The 18,270-nt window shown below is 36.0% G+C and overlaps 1 protein-coding gene across 1 annotated transcript in view; it reads right to left on the minus strand.

Annotated features, from left to right (window-relative positions):
• The window catches only part of RIMS2 (regulating synaptic membrane exocytosis 2), a 403,032-nt gene that overhangs the window by 230,228 nt on the left and 154,534 nt on the right, over window positions 1–18,270 (minus strand). Inside the window, exons 6-9 of the mRNA XM_026080279.1 lie at window positions 5,644–5,852; window positions 4,128–4,247; window positions 1,793–1,892; window positions 862–985 (exon numbers count right to left, since the gene is read on the minus strand). Of these exons, the coding sequence (XP_025936064.1) occupies window positions 862–985; window positions 1,793–1,892; window positions 4,128–4,247; window positions 5,644–5,852 (553 nt within the window). The remainder of the gene's footprint in view (window positions 1–861; window positions 986–1,792; window positions 1,893–4,127; window positions 4,248–5,643; window positions 5,853–18,270) is intronic.

Consider the following 18,270-nt stretch of genomic DNA (forward strand, 5'->3'; position numbering starts at 1 on the left):
CCAGTGGAGAAATAAAAGAGGGACATGACTGCAGACTGTAGGAACTTGAAGAAAAAGAATGGATAAAGAAGGGGAATTATTCACAGTCTAAGATAACAAAGCAAGCAGAAATGCTCTATGGCTAAGTAAGAAAAATTTAAGTTTACACATTAAGAGGGAAGTCAGAAAGTCAAGCAAAAGCAGGCAGTGTAAAGCACCAAAAAAAAAAAAAGTGCTGGACCACTGAGGTAAGCACTACGAATAGCTACTCATTTAGATATGTTCTATATTACATACCAAGCAATAATTTAACAGATAATCTCCTCAAAGATGAAGAGGATGAAAATTTGGATTCAACCCTTTCCCCCAAGCATACTGATTATGTCATTAACATTCTGTATTTTGGCCAAAATTCTACATTGCAGACTATCAGTAAATAGAGTTCATTGTAAGTTCATTGTCCCAAGTATGAACATATATATGTTATATAAAAACAGAAGTGGTGAAGCAAGAATCAAGAATGAAGTTAATAATCAAGGATTTTGATGATAAAGCGTGTAACCACAGTTTCAGACCCAATACAGGCTGGGACAACAACTAATCAACCACGGAAGGGAACCTATTTTTGACCCTATCAGCAGATGATGTTAGTTTGGGCATGAAGAAATGTCTCCTGCTGTCTCAGGGAATACAAGATTTCACACCACCTCATTCTACTAACTGTGATGGTCTATCATTCTAGCTGTACCTATGGCTTACAGAATTTTTACACAATTTTATCCTTTACAATATTTATAAATCTGTTTGATATGTTCTTTACCAAAAGTGAAATTTAGCGATACTTTTATCATAATTAATAGTAAAATTTACAAAGTTACTTACCCAATTGGCCTTGAAACTACAAGCTCCACCTGTGGCTCAGGTTTGGATTCTAAAATGATGTTATACACCTCCTCAAAGGTGGCTCCTTGTAGTAGCCGTCCATTCCATTCTAATACTTCATCACCTACAATTTCAGTAATAATACTCTGCTTAGGAAGTCTTCTGTGAACTGTACTTACAAGGACAATTTAAGCTATACTATTGCAAGTTTACTGAATTGTGAAACCTGTGCTGTAGAACAAGTTTGGAGTCTTAAATATAGGAAAATCCTGAGCATTAAAACTTTTCTGCAGCTCAACGTTGAATAGATAAAGATCAACAAAACAATTACATTATCATTAGGACCCCTATTGAATTAGATATAGCTCTTACTTGCATTGCTAGTTGTGGCTTTAAAAAAAAACACACGATGATCTTTATAAAATGCAGATCTTTAAAACAGCATATCTAATCAGCTTACTATTTTGAAGACCCTTTTCCATGTAAAAGTTTAGTATTTAGGTTTTCTGATAGTTCTTATGTTAACACTTAATATTTCTTGCACATTCTCCAATGTAGCAATCCGTGGTTTGCATGTTGGGACAGAAACAGAACTTAAAAGTTTCTTAGCTGGACTGGTTCTTTTGGCTCATATGTGATAGCTTGGTTTAGCTCTAAATAAAAATATACACCATAAATTGAGTGGGCAGGACATCAGTGGAATATGTGATTTTGAGCACATGAAAATGTGCATGAAAACACAAAAATGTGATTTTGAAAAACATCAGATTTTATGTATTTCATAAAAGTAGCAATGCAGATAATCTAGTAACTATGTCAGGTTGAATTCTGCAGCAGCTCACAACACTTATTTAATATACTTTTACTTCTAATTAAACTCATTCTCTTGTTACCACCTTTAGAAAAGCAACTCAGTAGTACAGATACATACCTGGTCTAAGATGCCCCACTGTATCAGCTAAGCTTCCTTTTTTAACTTTGGTGATAAACGCACAGAGTCGACCTGATTCAGTCATCTTTCCTCCTACTACCTGTTTCAAAGAGGAATTATTTTCATAGAATGAGAATTACTTTAAACAACTGAAACTTTCTGGCAACAGAAAAAATAATTAGATGATTTCTTTGGTTTTCAGGTAGCACAGGTAAGGCAGATACACTTGACAAAATGCCACAGAATATCAGCTGTGGCAGGCTATGTTTATACCTTTTCAGATATTTAAATAATTTAAACACAATGCAAATACAGAATGCTGAAGCTTTTAAACTTTACCATGCATACTTTCACTATTTCAGAGTACTATATATTACCAAAAAAAGGGAAGCATTGGACGTTAGACTGCTTACTTCAACACATTTAGGAGAAAATAGATATATTAATGTAACAGAACTCATGGCATTCACATAGTCCTGACTGCTACTAATGGCACGTAGATGTAGGTATTGAGAGGAGAATATACTTGTTAATTTGTAGGCAAAGGGCACAAAAGTCAATGCTGTTAAGCCAAGATGTGCTATTCGGAAGCTATTTAGCTGAAAAAAAAAGAAAAAAATTCTGATCAGTGCTTTGCTTTGCTTTCCTGTTCTTTACCTACAATGGTAGCCAGTTTGATGAAAAAAATCTATATGAAGATTCTCATTTCATTTATTTAAATGTTGTGGGAAATCTTGCTTGCACAACTATAGGATTTATGCTAAGAACTCCATTTTCTATTTGCATTATTTTCTTTGAAAACTGTACTTTTAAAGTAACATGCAAAATCATATTACTATGCAGAAGGATTTATACTAGGTAGCAAATGTCTCTATCAATTAAGCAAATCCACTTTGGTTGGGCAAGTTTGATGAGAATACTTGTCACATTGAAGATTTCTCTGCAGGGAAATTCAAGTAAATTTGACCTTACTATATATCTTAGAATCAAGAGATTCAGGTATCAGGATCAGTTATAAGTGTGTGATCTTCAAATTCTTTGAATTCTGAACAGTCTTCATATAGGGGATGAAAGACTGTCATACCAAATTCAGTTATGCTACTTTCAATAGCGTAAATATTTTAAAAATCAGGTCAGGGGAAAACTGTTGAAAATCACTCTTTCAGGAAGTCTATTGAGATTAAAAAGTAGTTATTCTTGAATCTAAACTATTCATGAATGTTAATGAAGAGTTCATCTTTATAATAGAAGATAAACTATTTAAACATAATAGCAAGTAATAGTGGCACTATTAGTCTCTTCTTTTGCATTTTCTGACAGGAAGACAATAATACACATACCAAAAGCAATGCTCAGTGGACTTCTCCACTGACCTCAAAATACAATCATTCATCAATTAAATTAAAATTCAAAAAATTTTAGAAGCAGATCAGTATAGTTTATAATTAATTGCATTGATAAAATTCCTATTTACAGTATATGACTATAGCCTAATCTGTGTACCTCAACTGAAGCCAGTGTCAAGCTAAATAGAGAATACTGGATTAATCAAACTTCTTTATGATTTGCCACAATAAGGAAGTTGATTCAAAATAAATACATGCTTATTTTTTTATCATGTATAATTCAATCTCATTCTTGTACTAGTATTGATTTAAATAATCATATCACATAAAAATGAGATTATAATGTGAGCTAGACATACCTTCTTTATGTGTTGGAAGAGTACTGCACCATGAAAAGATGCAAACTCATTTGCAATAGTATACAACAAAAAAATACTTAGTATACAATAAATAAAKGCTAAATAATTTTCAGTCTTGTATATTTAAAACATAATAAATCAATCAATCAGAGGGAAAAAAATCAAGAAACAGTGCTTTTCCAGTGGCAAACTCTGCTCCGGATCCAGGTGTCAAGTTCCAGATGGCTCCTATATCTTCCCAAAAGGTTACGTGCTTTTCACATTTCTCCTCCCTTCTGGGAACAGAAGTTATACTGCAGTACAATGCCAGTCCTGAAGAAAGTGGACAGGGCTTGGCTTGCCCAGCAAGGACGCAATTCAGTATCCTGAAGAGCAGACATTCTCAGCAAACTTGGGTAAAACATGTCTAGTTCTGTTGCAAGATGTAATTTATTGAGCCTTTCAGGGATCCCGCAAAATTACTTTTGGTAGATGAATATAAAATTTCTTTATACCTTATTTTTGTGAATAAGAAGACATTATAGATATAGCTGTAGATACAGTGTATATTATGAGCATACTTGTGTTATAAATGCAGCTACTTTAGCTGAGAGAAAGTTATAAGTATTTTCAAAATTGTACATTACTAACCTTCAATCCGAGCATTGCTCCTGAGTCTCTAGGCACACTTCCATCTTTTAGTCGTTTATTTAACAAAATCCGACCAATGAGACGATCTCCATCTTTGGATGGCTGCCAGGTTACTGGATGCTATCATATGGTGTTAATGGAAAATAAAGTGAATAGGATTTTAAAGAATAATATTTCAGTAATATTTTTCATTTCCTGATATATTTTTAAAATGCAATGGAAGTACTATGATTACACTAGTATTTAATCTAATACAATGACAGAAAACAAGTCCTGAAAAAGATTTATTTGGACATATAATCCATCACAAAGTATTTCTAAGATTTAAAAATATTATCAACTTTACTAAATCAAATTTGTAAATATCTATACCATCTTGGCATCTTCATAGTTGAATAGATACCGAAAGGTATGCATAGCTATGCATACACAATGACAATCACACCACAGTACTCACAAAAATAAATGCTGAAGTCTAGTACAGCACAAGACTAACACTGAAAAAGAAATTTAACTCAAACCAAAAATTTGATATATCAGGGCTTAGACTTGTTCTTTCCCCCCTATTCCAACCATGTCAGTTTTCTCTGAATAGGGCTGACAGACTTTTTTCAATTTGCATTTTCTCTCAGTAGCCCAAATATTAAGAAGTTAGAATATGTTAAAAGCTATAATCATTACTCTACATTTGAATATAATACTTCTTGGAATGATTACTGCACATATTGAGCATTGTTAGAGTGAATATTTTATTATTTCATTACTATATGTGGGCATGGTTATACATACTGTTGTATGCTGGCATAACATAATTAATAAAATTTTAAATAATATTTTGTTCATTTTGTGTAATCATAGCACTTTTTCATAAATAAACACCACTTTCATGCTCTACTTCATGCAAAATTAGCAGGCACAGACAAATCCCCTCTCATTACAACTAATAACTCTAAAAAGCTTATCATAATCCCCACCAAACCAAAAGCAAAAGTAACAAACACCAAAGCAGATGGCAGAGACTTTAATTCTGCACAATACTACACAAAAATGGCATGGCAACAAAACAAAGGAACAACTATGACAGTGAAAGGGAAAAAAGAAAAACAACTTTTCTGTGCAGAGAGGGACCCAATTTTCTCCTTTTTTCACCTGGGATTTAAACTATTAATTTAATTTCAGCCCCAGGAGTTCAAATGTAGTAAATCAGATAAGCCAATCAGCAGAATCCTTATTGTTAATTACTTCACACGTGAAGATAATACCATGATATACTATTCCGCAACCATAATAACGTTTCTTTTTGCCTCAGTAATTTTTTTTCGCTTGGGCTGCCAAACAGTAAAAGCTGCAAGCATGCAGGGACTTTTCATTTGTTTTTCTTTTCTGCACCTTAGGAAATGCTAYATTTTCTCTAGAAACACCCTGTCTCATATTTTATGCACTATTTTAATGAGTGACAGAGAGCAAACAAAGACCAAATGAGCAGGTTAAAATGCAGACTCCGTAATCTCAGTACCTTCTCGCTATGGCTATGCTCCTCGTTTAGAGTCGTGCTACTACACGTATCTACCCCAGAGTCTTTAATCTGAGGCTCAGACCATTCCAAGTCCTCTTCCAAAGAGTGGCCACCAAAGCATACCAGTTTCTTTTGTCTCTCAGATAAGGTGTTAGAATCCGACAAAACTGCCTGCTCACTAGTTTTTCTTTTTCCCCTTTGACTGTCCCCTATAGGTGTGGGATAAAAAAAGGATACAAAAAAGAAAACATGCAAAGGCATAAATAAAACAAAGGAAAAGTGAAATGACAAAGGCAACTAAATGGTAAGGCTCCACATGTCTCACCAAAGACATTGGGGATGCCTCACTGCTATGCCAAGATGTATGGTCCAACCAGTTGTAATCCATGTCTCCTGTGAGAATCAGACAGACAAGAGCGCAGTAAAGGAAAGGTGAAAGAAAGGACAGACAAAGATACAATAAAATTGTAAAGACTCCTGATTAGCCTAGCTGATTCATAACCTTTGCCAGCAGGACTTGCAAAGTGTTTCCCACACAAATTTAGACTCGCGAAACAACAGAATACATGAAATGTGAAATACATTGGGGAGGCAGGTGTGCATGTCTGTGTGTGCATGTAATTATATACAGTGTAAAGCATGAGGGATTCGGAAATAACTGTTTCTATAAAGTTACTTACATTAAATTAAATCAAAGAAAACAAATTGTATTTTGTCCGTAACAGAATTTGCTGAAAGGAAAGCATCTGAATGGAGAACGGGTTTCAATCTGGAGAACGGGTTTCAATCATAATCTAAAGAAACAGTTTTGTCTTAAGGAATGGATTTCTTTGCTTTCCCAACACAAACTAATGTTTTTCTAATCACTAAAATACTTAAGCAATGGGATGCTATATTAAGCTGCACTGTGGCTGTTTTAAAGAAGTTTAAATGATCTGTTAAAGTATGATAGGATTGTTAAGAAAAAAATACAGAATATTTTTAGAATAAAAAGCATATTAACTTTGCTTGAAATTCCCAGAGAAATATCTACTGTTTAAATATCAGGCAGAATTCCAGTTCATATAGGTATCTCATAATTGGGAATAAGCGTGTTTTGAAACTTTAATTTTTGACACTGTTTGTGGCAGACAATTGATAGGAAGAAAGGTTCCATGGTTTTGAACAAAAAGTCTAAATTAATAATACTGCTGTGAATAGAACTGGAGAATGATTCGTGTATTTTATCAAAATGTTCTCATTTATCCAGATATTCAAAATTGCAATTAATGCCTAGATATTTTGGCGCTATTGCATTTCCCTTTTTGTTTACAATACTGTTACTACAGGTTACTTAATATTTTGGTATTATTGTGTGCAGGACAACAAGTTGACTTTCCTATCGAATTCCCCGTCCAACAGAACACTCAACCAATCTAGTTCTGCTCTTCTTAGTACAGACCACAAGGGACATGTTTCTATTTCCATTACCACAGATCCTGCTCTGACATTGCTCAACTTCTTCCCCTGAAACTACAGCAATGAGTTTGTGAAATATAATTAATAGGTCTAATCACAGTCGGAACATCTAGAAAATCTTACATAGAGGATGTGCAGATACCACCGCATAACACTAAGGTACAGAAAGCTAATACATGTTTTGGAAAGTAAAATATAATCTCCTCAGAGGGATACTATGTACAAGAAGTAATATATTCCTTGTTCACTTGTTTTCTTCTAGTTCACAGACTTGCGTATGTAATATGCAAGCAAAATCACATCTCATTTTCATTTTAAAGAAGAAAATCTACTGAATATACAGCTTTTCTTTTTAAAGTCACTTTGAGTTTGAACTTAATTCCTTATACTCTGCAGAAATATTGTAGTATATTAAATATCCTTTGATTTCATAAAAATAGGACCTCATGAAATTATTTTGAAGATCTAATTCATATTTTCTAAGTAATAAATGAGCCTGCTGTAAATGTAGTAAGTGTGTTTCTTGATTCACTAGAAGGCAGATTTTAAATTGGGAAATTCTCACCAAACCTCCTGTCTTCTCATGAGAGTTAACATTTTGTCTACATTATGAATAAAACTGTGAATATCCTGTAAAGGGAAAAGAAATATTGTTCTGAGAGCTAATAGTATTTCACAAAAGATACCTCTAGTATGGAGTTTTCAATGCTGCCTTACCTCTGTCTCCAAAAAAATGGCTTCAGGAGAACTGAGTTAAAGCATCAGTGAGCTCATAAAGATGTAGCCTTATATATATATACATTTAGAGATATCTAGAAGATAGCAAGACTCCCAGTCTACATAATATTGCCCATTTTGTAAATCCTTATTTAAAAATATATTTAAAAATGAATCTTAATAAGTGAAGAAAATTCACATCATTACACTGATGACAATGTTTCAACGCTATAGTGCATGAAGCTAAGGCACATGAGCCTATACTGTTTTTTCCCAGCATTTATTTTCTGTCATCTATACAACAGCTGTACCCAAAATCCAAAATCTGACTATAGAGTTGTAGTTTGGTTCCCTGTAATTTGGCACCTAAATGTACAAGTAGAGCACTTAAATCAAATGGGCTTTATAAGCAGAATAGTTTAAACTGATCATTCTTATTGATTCCAGTTCCTCACTGTTTCTGAGGAACAGCGTATTTTTGTCAATGACTAAACTTAAATGTAGATATCTACCATTAGGCATTATAGTCTACCACTGGAAATTACTTGCCAAGTTCTACAGTTTTAAAATTCTCAGCCATCTTTACTATAATTTATAATGCAACAGGAGCCACCAGAAAGGAACGCAGGGGTATACCTATTATGGCTTTGCTGTTCTGTAATGAACATCTTCCCCCAGACTTTACAAAGCTTTTCTGCACACTGAACATTCATGTTCACATTATTTGTATCAGTTTAGATGGCTTTGCCAGCTCTCCTATTGGTACATTTTCCCATATAAATTATACAGTTTTGCATGAACTTGTCAAGAGCAAGGATTCCTATCAAACTGAACCTTCACTTTTAAGACCTATGTAGGAAATAGGAAATAACTTGTTAAAACAGGAAAACAAGCCACTGAAAATTCAAGGTCACTGAGATGTACTGATTKTATACACATTCACACTGCTAGTGTGCATATATGCAGTCACCAATAACTGATCCAGTCTTTACTACTACATGCATGCCAACAATGTGTGCATATAGGCAAACATTCAAACACAGAAATTAAACAGTCTTGCAGCAAATGACATGCTCTGAGATGTGCTGTACGTATAAAAGTTCATTCTATAGGTATATATATGAGCAAATGTTGAGCAATGTTAGGTTCTAACAATTTGGCATATGCACACCCATACTCTGAATGTACATACTGACTTTCAGTTAGAGATAGACACCTTGGATATATTTTTTTTCACTAAAGCTATCCGACCTAGTAATCCACATATATTAACAGACACACACATACATGACTGATAACTTAAAATTTTTAAAACTTACCATTCACACAGTAAAAATAAATATATCAATATATCCAACTGTAGAACTTTCAGTTTCTCTCTAGTTTCCGGAAAATGATTTTCTCGTAAGGAAAGTCCTCAGCAGTGGTAATGGAGACTGAAGTCTATGGACCATAGAAGACTTTTATTTTCTATGTCCAAGTGTTTAAACCTAGAACCCTGGCTCATTTGCTGTTCTAACTGATTTCTGCTTACTGAAAAATTTTCCAAGTGTCATCTCATCCATATATTATATGGTGCATCCACATACTCTATGTATCTAAGATCAGACACATTCAGCCCAGCACACCCAAGGCTTGAGCACACAGTAATTACTTACATTTTAAAAGATAAAGTTACCTTTCAGTAACAGTTACTCTTCATCAAATGGTAAGCCCTAAACCTAAATTTGCACAGAGACACTCGCAAAGTTGAGCCTGTTGCCAGGTTAATGCACTCTCAATTCTCCCTCCACGTTTTTTCCCCTCTCCTTTTCAATCAAGATGTAAAAAGCTGATTGTTTTCTTTCAATTTAGTTAATTGTTTCACAGTAAACATCAATTATTCTAAAATTCAAATGATAAAAAATAAGCAACAAGATCCAAAGACTGTACTGTCCATATCTGGTTTTCTTCCCATTAAAATATGTAGTTTTATGTAAGTTTCAAAAAAATTGTCATAGAAATTAGAAATGATAAAGCCCTTCTAGGTCATCTATATTTTGCTCTTAACACAGCATTAGAAGTCATCAAACAACAGATCTAAATACTATGAAAGTTAATCAAATGGAATTAAATTATTATTTATCTGAATATTTAAACTAATAACAATATATCCAGGAGGACTGTGTGGAAGGCCCTGCAGAGAATTAGTACCCATCTCTGTGAGAGACATTTATAGCTTAGCACAATTGCATTTTTTTGAGGTTCAAACAACTTAATAAAATGATTGAACATAACTTTTTCACTGCAAGTTCTATCAATACTAATATCTTATCCGGGCAAATGATTTATGAAATCTTGTGAATCGACAAGTAATATGTAAAAGATACATAGTTATTTGTTTCCCAGTAAGAAAATCCGTTAAAGGATAATCTTTACTCAAGAAACACACTGTATCTTCAATTCTGACTAGTAGAGAACATGTTTATTAGTCTCTTAGATATTTCTCTTTCACAACAGCAGATGCTTTATTACTGAGAATACATGCATTTAGGGTGTGCAGCAGAAATGACTCAGGAAAAATGTCACCTATTTGATAAATTATATAAGCTACAATATCAAAACCTTCTTTCACAGAGAAAGCAACTAATATATTATGAAACATGATACAGTCTTAGCTAATGTCATTATAATAGTATTCAAGTGCCTCATGAGCTCAGGAGTACAGCTGGATATGAGAAAGGACATATGTGAATTCTGCTCTTATTAATGTCAGTGAGCTACAGAGGTACATGAAAAGCTTGCCTGGACAAATTAGGTTGGGAAGAGAACTAGATCAGTGACCTAGCCTTTATGCACAAATAGCATTAAGCTAAAGGTTTTGTAAGTTTACTGATTTTTAGTATGTTTTGCTCTTACAATCGTTAGCCAAAATCAAGTAAAGCTTTTCTTATAATATCTCCACCCAGAAACCCACAGTAATGGGAACTTCCCATAGTGATGGGAACTTAAAGGGAAAGTTTGCTTTTAAACGAATTCTAGTCAGGTTCCATTTTCTTTCTATTCTAAAGTTTGAGTATGGATTTTTTGTTTTCTAGAACAGCTYTCCCACCCAGAAATATGGTATCTAAGTATCTTTTAAAAGGCATTGAATATAAATGCAACATACACATTATATGTTTACTGCCTTTTGAGTGAAGTTCCAAGTTCACGGTCAAGTCCAAAATCATTTCTCTTCCAAGTGGTTTATATGTAAGAGACTCAATTCAATTGGCCATACATAGGCATGCAGGGCCATTTGGGATGCTTTATGGTGCCCCAAACTTCACATAACATGTATGGATGATTCGTGTCTTTCTGGAAGACAGCTGGGATACCCTAAGGCATTTCAAGTAGCACCTGATGCCAACTGAACTGAGCCCAAGAAGCTCCATATTAAAATACCTACATATAGGTGCCTACAAAACAGTTAATGGAGTCTCAAGAGTGATTCAGTTCATGTCAAAGTAAACCACCTGGTGTGGTCAACTGTCTAGCTCTCTAGTTGGCTGTACTGACTAGACCTGAATTGACTTTATGGGAATTTAGTGTCCTAGCTCATATCATCACATTGTGCTGCCCTGCAACACTATTACCAGGCTAACATTAGGCAAAGACGTCAATAGGGCTCCTTCAGCCCAACGTTTTATACCAGACAATAGTTTGCAAAATGTACAAGCTTCCATTTTGCCACACTGTTTGCTCACAAACTCTCTGTATTTTGATCTGCTCCTCTGGCCAGCACTTCTACAAGACAGCATACGCTTGCCCCATTTGGTATAACCAAATAGATAATTTTTAGCTTCTTCCTAATTGTTTCTCTTAGGAGAAGAAACTGATAATTTAGTTAGGGCTTTGTTTTGTGCTATCTTGTTTGTTTGCAAGGATTACATATATAAGCTACAGTTTTTTAAATTAAAAAAACAGGACACAATGGGTTCTTTTGCTCACCTTCTGAAGCCTCCTTCCATGCATTATTTTACACTAAATCTCTCTTTTCTTTTTCTTCCCTGATGCCTTACTTGCTATCCTCTCCATATGCTGATACATTTCTGTCAATTCTCTTTCATACACAGGCAGAATTTGTCCCCTTTCTGATAAATCTGTGATCTTAAGGAAGCCCTAAAACTTTATCACTAGACACTGTTCAAGGTTACATGAAATCTAATTTGGATGGTAATTTTTAACCATATCACTGATCACTAAGCAAAGGCTTGCTTCTTTACTTGGCTAGAATTTGAGGAAAGAATCTTATCAATAATATTAATGCCTAACCCACAACATAATTTTATCATGTCAACTTCATTTCTCACCTCTCAACAAGAGTTGATATTGATAGGAGAATATTTTTTTAACTTATTTGAATTAGTTAGGACAAAGGATCTTGTTCTGGGAGTAAAAGGGGATTCTGAAGTGGTTCTTACCGAGTTTGTACTGGCATTTGAGGAGGTTTGTCTTTCACAAAAAATAATCTTAAACTTTCTAATTAACACTAGGATCCTAATCTTTATTCTTAATTCTAAAACAATGTTACCTTGTCTCAGCTCAAGGATTTTGACTTGTGAAACAAAATTTTTATAATGTTATTATGTATACTAGAATAAAAACCTCTAAGTTCTTTGATAGGCTGAGATGCCCACATTACTTCAGTGTACAGTGCTGTGAACCCCCAATCCTGCAGTGCCTCCTACAGAAGCAAGGGTCAGGAAAACCCCAGAACTTCCCATCTGACTTGAAGAAATCTTATGAAGGGTACTGTACTAGATCTTGAATTAACAGAAACGGAAAGCCAGCAGAGGTTCTCTTCCTTCATGTATCAAAATGCATTCTGTTTTTGAGAGGCCTTTAGCCAAGCTCATGGAAAGAACTAGCCAAAGACAGTACAGCAACTTGTTCTCTTATGAAGTTCCATAGTAGCTGTAATATCCACAAACACTGAATACTCAGTTTAATTTGTATAGAATAATGTTAGCTTATAAAAATACAGTACTGAAAATATACCTGGTAGCATTTTTAGAACCATTATATTCAGCACAGTATAAAGTGAATAAGATATTCAAAGAAGACTGAAGAAGATAAACAAGCAACTGTCTTTTAAAAAGGCTCCTTTGAAAATCTCAGCCATAATTAATGACCCATAATGAGTTTAACAACTGGTACATTTTCAAATGGTATTGTTTTTTCATCTATGGAACAGCGAACAGAAGTACAGTCAATAGCAGCTATCACTGAAGAAAGATATAAAACTTGCAATGAGAGCAGAGACACTGGATTGGGACCTGTCTAAACTGAAAAGTTCTTCCTCCCTTTGTAAATTAAAAACATCATCTTTCTTTGAACCAAGCAAAAAAAAAAAAAACAAAACAGTTTTCTCAAGTTAAAATTTCACTGCCAAAAAGGACAGATTATATAGCAGTAACTTCAACTCCTTTAAGCCGCAGAATCTATCTGACTACATACTGCATGGTGAATACATACTACATACTGACAACACGAGTCAGTGAGTGTGCATACATGCTGCTACTCCATACCATCAATGATTCAGCCTTGCAGTTTCAAGAGTGAGTATATTCCCCTTCCAAGCACAAGTTTAGCATAAGGCTATAGAGGGAACAGCACATCCCATGTCATTTGAGTTTCCTCTAAACTGCAGAATCCCAGTGAAGCCACATACCAGAAAAGCAGAAGTGGACTACACTTGTTGAAGGACTCTGATTTAAGTAGCTTCCTTTCTGTGTTTGGGATATTATCCAAATGAACTGTCACACGGTGACTCAAAACAAGAACTACACAGTCACAGCTACTTGAAGGTGACTGTATTAGTCTTGCATAGTGATTCCAAATGTGCTTAAAAAATTACTAAGTCAGCTCTGGACAATTCAGTGACACCATAGCATTTGGTACAGGTACAAATGCCATGTTGTCTGGCACATCACAAGCATGAAAACATTTTTAGCAGAGTCACTAATGCAGTTTAAGGACTGATGACAAAAAGAAGCTTCCTCTTGAAGATCTTATAACAGGCTTTGAAACTTCCTCTCATGCATTTCAATGTTCCTTGTTTGGAAATGACTATTCCTCTGGATCTGTCAGCTTTTGGTATGAACAGCTGAGTAAACTCTCTGAAGGATCTGGTCAAAACAAAAAGAGAATCTGTTCTTTATGTGAAAGATATGAAGTACAGTATTGACTGTTAATACTCAAAATACAGAGAAATGCAGTAATCTAATCCTTCGGTTAATGTGGAATTCGGGGAGAAATGTGGGATATGTTCCCAGGGATGCTGTATCTTGAAAAAATATCAAAGGGATCAGCCATTATGGACTGTATCTCCACTGAAGGACACATCAGTGTGAGGGACACTTCCATAAACTGGTGCATCAGTGAGTACGCTTCTACAGTCCAATGATCCCACTAATCTCGTGAGGTCCAAGGATCTAGGTCCCTTTCAGTAGTGGATGGGAATAGTCTAACCAATCCTTTATAGAACTTAATCTCTTGAAAACAGAAGTCTGAAGCAGAAATCCTAGGAAGACCTAGCTCAAGCTGAAGGACAAACCTAAGTCTTAAATCTCAAGCAGATTGTCCCAGATGTAGATGATAAACAACAGGACAAGACAGGGAAGAACTTGATCCATTTCATCAGAAAAGTACCTCTCACAGATCCCTTTAACTATCAATGAAAGGGATCACAGAGGAGATAGTTATACTCTGGTGGCAAGAGTTATCCAGATTTTATATCTTTAGTAATGACTGTAGGATGACTGGAATGGACTCTGCAATCTGAATTTATATATCTCAGATAAGTGCCTTTAGACCTCTCTGAGATAGTCAGGGACCCTGGTGGCAATATGATTGGTGAGACTCATGGCTTGAAGATGGAGAAGAGTCATAATGTTGTCAAGTTCTTACACTGAAGACTGAAAGTCTTTACTGAAAAATTTTTAAGTGAAAGCAAAAGCGCTGCCTGTGATTCAGTGACATTTCTGGATCTCACTCGCTCTTGCTACAGTTGCAAAGCAGCTCTCACTGACAGTAATAGAAGTAAACTTGGCAACCAAGAGAAAGATGCATCAATCTCCTCCAATGAAAAGGAAGCTGTGGACCAGACTGATGTTTGCACTTAGCCCTAACTATGCAAATCACCTATGCTATTAGCACCTATGCTATTAATTGTACTCAAAGGCCTCAAGAGCCTCACTGCTAAGGGCTGGGAAGCCTCTGGGCAACTAGACAAATAAATGCAAAGGAGCAGTATCTCTTGTCAGATCTCCTAGAAAGCAGATCTTGACACATTCAAGAGACATTCAATGCTGAAATTCTTAATTGTACCACCGACTGAGTGGTACAATCCCCCTTCTGCCTAGGAACTTAACACTAGGAAGAAAATCACTATGCACAGCACAGCAGAGACTTCTGATTTGGAGCTTAGAAAACTAGCAGATGTTGTGATTGATGAATTGTACCCTAGAAGCACCTATTCTTTTTTCAGTGACTGTAAAAGAAGTTAAGATGACTAGCTTAGACATAGCTGTCTAGTTTCTGAATATCTGCATTTAGTCGGATGGAATCCCACCTCTGATATATGGATCTGCATACTTATAGGACTACTACATATGATAAATGGTCAAAAAATGATTTTCCATGAGTCTCCAGAACCAGCTTTGTTAATGGTGAATAACAGGTGCACACTTCAGGTTTTTAYGGCCACAAAGTAAAAAAACAAAAGAGAAGCTATACAGCTGGAAGAAGATCCTGAACAGCACAATGCTCCATCCCAACAAGCAGATGAGAGAATAAATAAGGTAATGGGGGGCACTCATTACTATATGCACTCATGCGGGAAGAATGATGAAATGGAAAGCATGAGGGCATCAACTGTAGATACTGCAACAGAAAAACTTCTCTGGTCTAAAGAGAAGTGGTAGATAATAAATGTAAAATAAAAATGTACATGTGCTCTGTCACTCAGCAACAGAACATCTTCTGTGATGGGGAATCACTGAAAACATTCCTTGTAACGGAAATGTTGGCAAACCCTTAAACAGAACCACTCTACATTTCTATATAATACAGAAACATATACTTCTTATCAACAGAGATCTGTTTTGAAGACATTCACTGATGGTTTATATGCTCATGGAAAAGCTTATTATAATATCAATTTGGGTTTTGGCTGGATTTTTCATGGCTCATTTAGAATTTAAAAATCTCTTGTTTTCCCTTTGTTTTTTAAGTGATATTGTTTAGGGGGAAATGTTATTTCAAATGAAGACACTGATTTACCCTCAAACCAAAAGTAAGCTTGTTTTTGATTACTAATACTGCTCAATGGAAAGGATATTAGTCTTAATGGAAAGGATTACTCAATGGAAAGTGTGACAGGATTTCCGCATGACTATTTCTTCTATTCTGTCTCTCTTTTGCAAATTGGAAACCTCAGAATCCATTGTTGAGATAGGTTCTGCAAGTATTTTCTTCAGCGTGTTTTCCCCCAAGGGTTTAAACTATGCAAAAGACTTTCTTCAAAACTACATTTTCTAAAACAAAATTAGGCTTAATCTATCAGTCAAATATATTTTGATAAAGGTCTTTTCTTGGAATAAATGGAAGAAAAGCATATCAATATGGAAAACATTTTTACAACTGACTGACTATGCACAGTAGAAAGCTGCTGGGTATTTGAACAAGTGGGCTGGAGTTAAAAAGAAAAAGAAAGAAATACCAGAATTTCTTAATGGAAGTCTACACAGGACAGTGGCACATACCAGGTGGCCTCATACATCTACAGCCATGCCTCTCATATGACATCTGTAGTGTGATCCTATATATCAAACACCATGGCCTCTATGATGTTACCCAGTACACTGAAACTCAGACCCTGTGCCATCAAGAAAATGGACTAGTACTGTTTAGAAATCATTGGAATCACAGAATTGCAGAATGGTTGAGGTTGGAAGGGACCTCTGGAGACCATCTAGTCCAACTCCTCTACAGCAGGTTGCCAAGGATTGTGGCCAGTTGGGTTTTGAATATCTCCAAGTATGGAGATTTGCTTCACAACCTCTCTGGGCAACCTGTTCCAGTCCTCAGTTACCCTCACAGTAAAGAAGGTTTTTCTWATACTCAGATGGAACTTCCTGTGTCTCAGGTTGTGCCCGTTGCCTCTCATCCTGTCGCTGGGCACCACTGAGAACAGTCTGGCTCCATCTTCTTTACAGCCTCCCATCAGATATTTATACATATTGATAAGATCCCCCCAAGCCTTCTCTTCTTCAGGCTAAACTATCCCAGCTCTCTCAGCTTTTCTTCATGTGACAGATGCTCCAGTCCTTTAATCATCTTAGTAGCCCTCTGCTGGACTTGCTCCAGTAGCTCCATCTCTCTCTTGTACTGTGGAGCCCAGCACTGGACACAGTACTCCAGATGTGGCCTCACCAAGGTCGAGTAGAGGGGAAGGATCATCTCCCTCAACCTGCTGGCAACACTCTTTCTAATGCAGCCCAGGATGCTGTTGGCCTTCTTTGCTGCCAGGGCACGTTGCTGGCTCATGGTCATCCTCCAGGACCCCAGGTCCCACTCTGCAAAGATACTTTCCATCAGATTGGCTGCCAGTGTGCACTGGTGCATGGGGTTATTCCTTCCCAGGGGCAGAACTCTGCACTTGTCTTTGTTGAGCTTCATGAGGTTCCTGCTGGCCCATTTCTCCAGCCTGTCGAGGTCCCTCTGAATGGCAGCATAATCATCTGGTTTATCAGCCATTCCTCACAGTTTTGCATTGTCTGCACACTTGCTGAGGGTGCACTCTGCCCCATCACCCAGGTCATTAATGAAGATGTTAAAGAAGACTGGACCCAGTACTGACCCCTGGGGGACACCGCTAGCTACAGGCCTCCAACTAGACTTCACGCCACTGATCACACCCCTCTGAGCTCTGCCATTCAGCCAGTTCTCAATCCACCTCCAACAGCCAAACATTTTTTATGGAGGACCCAGCTCACCCTTGCCAGTTGATATCTGCTTAATACTGAAGTGTTCTCAGACTTGCACACCTTTGTATTATATTCCCTGCTACTCAAACATTTCTAACAACACCAGGGAGCACTGGAACTAATGAAGCATGATTTCCTATGAATGCCTCTTGTGTGACTCTTTAAGACTCTGTCTTAGGAAGATGTGAACTCCAAATTACACTTTGACCATATTTATGGCATTTTCACTTCTCCACTTCTTTCCTCTCTTCTTCCTGTAGGTCTAATAAGCTGTGAGCTTATGCCAAAGTCTTTCCCAGATAAAGGAATTCCCTCAGGAGAATATAAAGAAAATCACACTGGAAAGCTTAGAAAAGACTATTTCTACATGGTGCCTAGAAGTAAGTAATCAAAAGGAATTTAATTTTTATTTTTATTATTTCAATTTTCAAACCCTTCTTAC

This window comes from Apteryx rowi, unplaced genomic scaffold (genome assembly GCF_003343035.1).
Source record: "Apteryx rowi isolate R43461 unplaced genomic scaffold, aptRow1 scaffold_514, whole genome shotgun sequence".
Taxonomy (NCBI): Eukaryota; Metazoa; Chordata; class Aves; order Apterygiformes; family Apterygidae; genus Apteryx; species Apteryx rowi.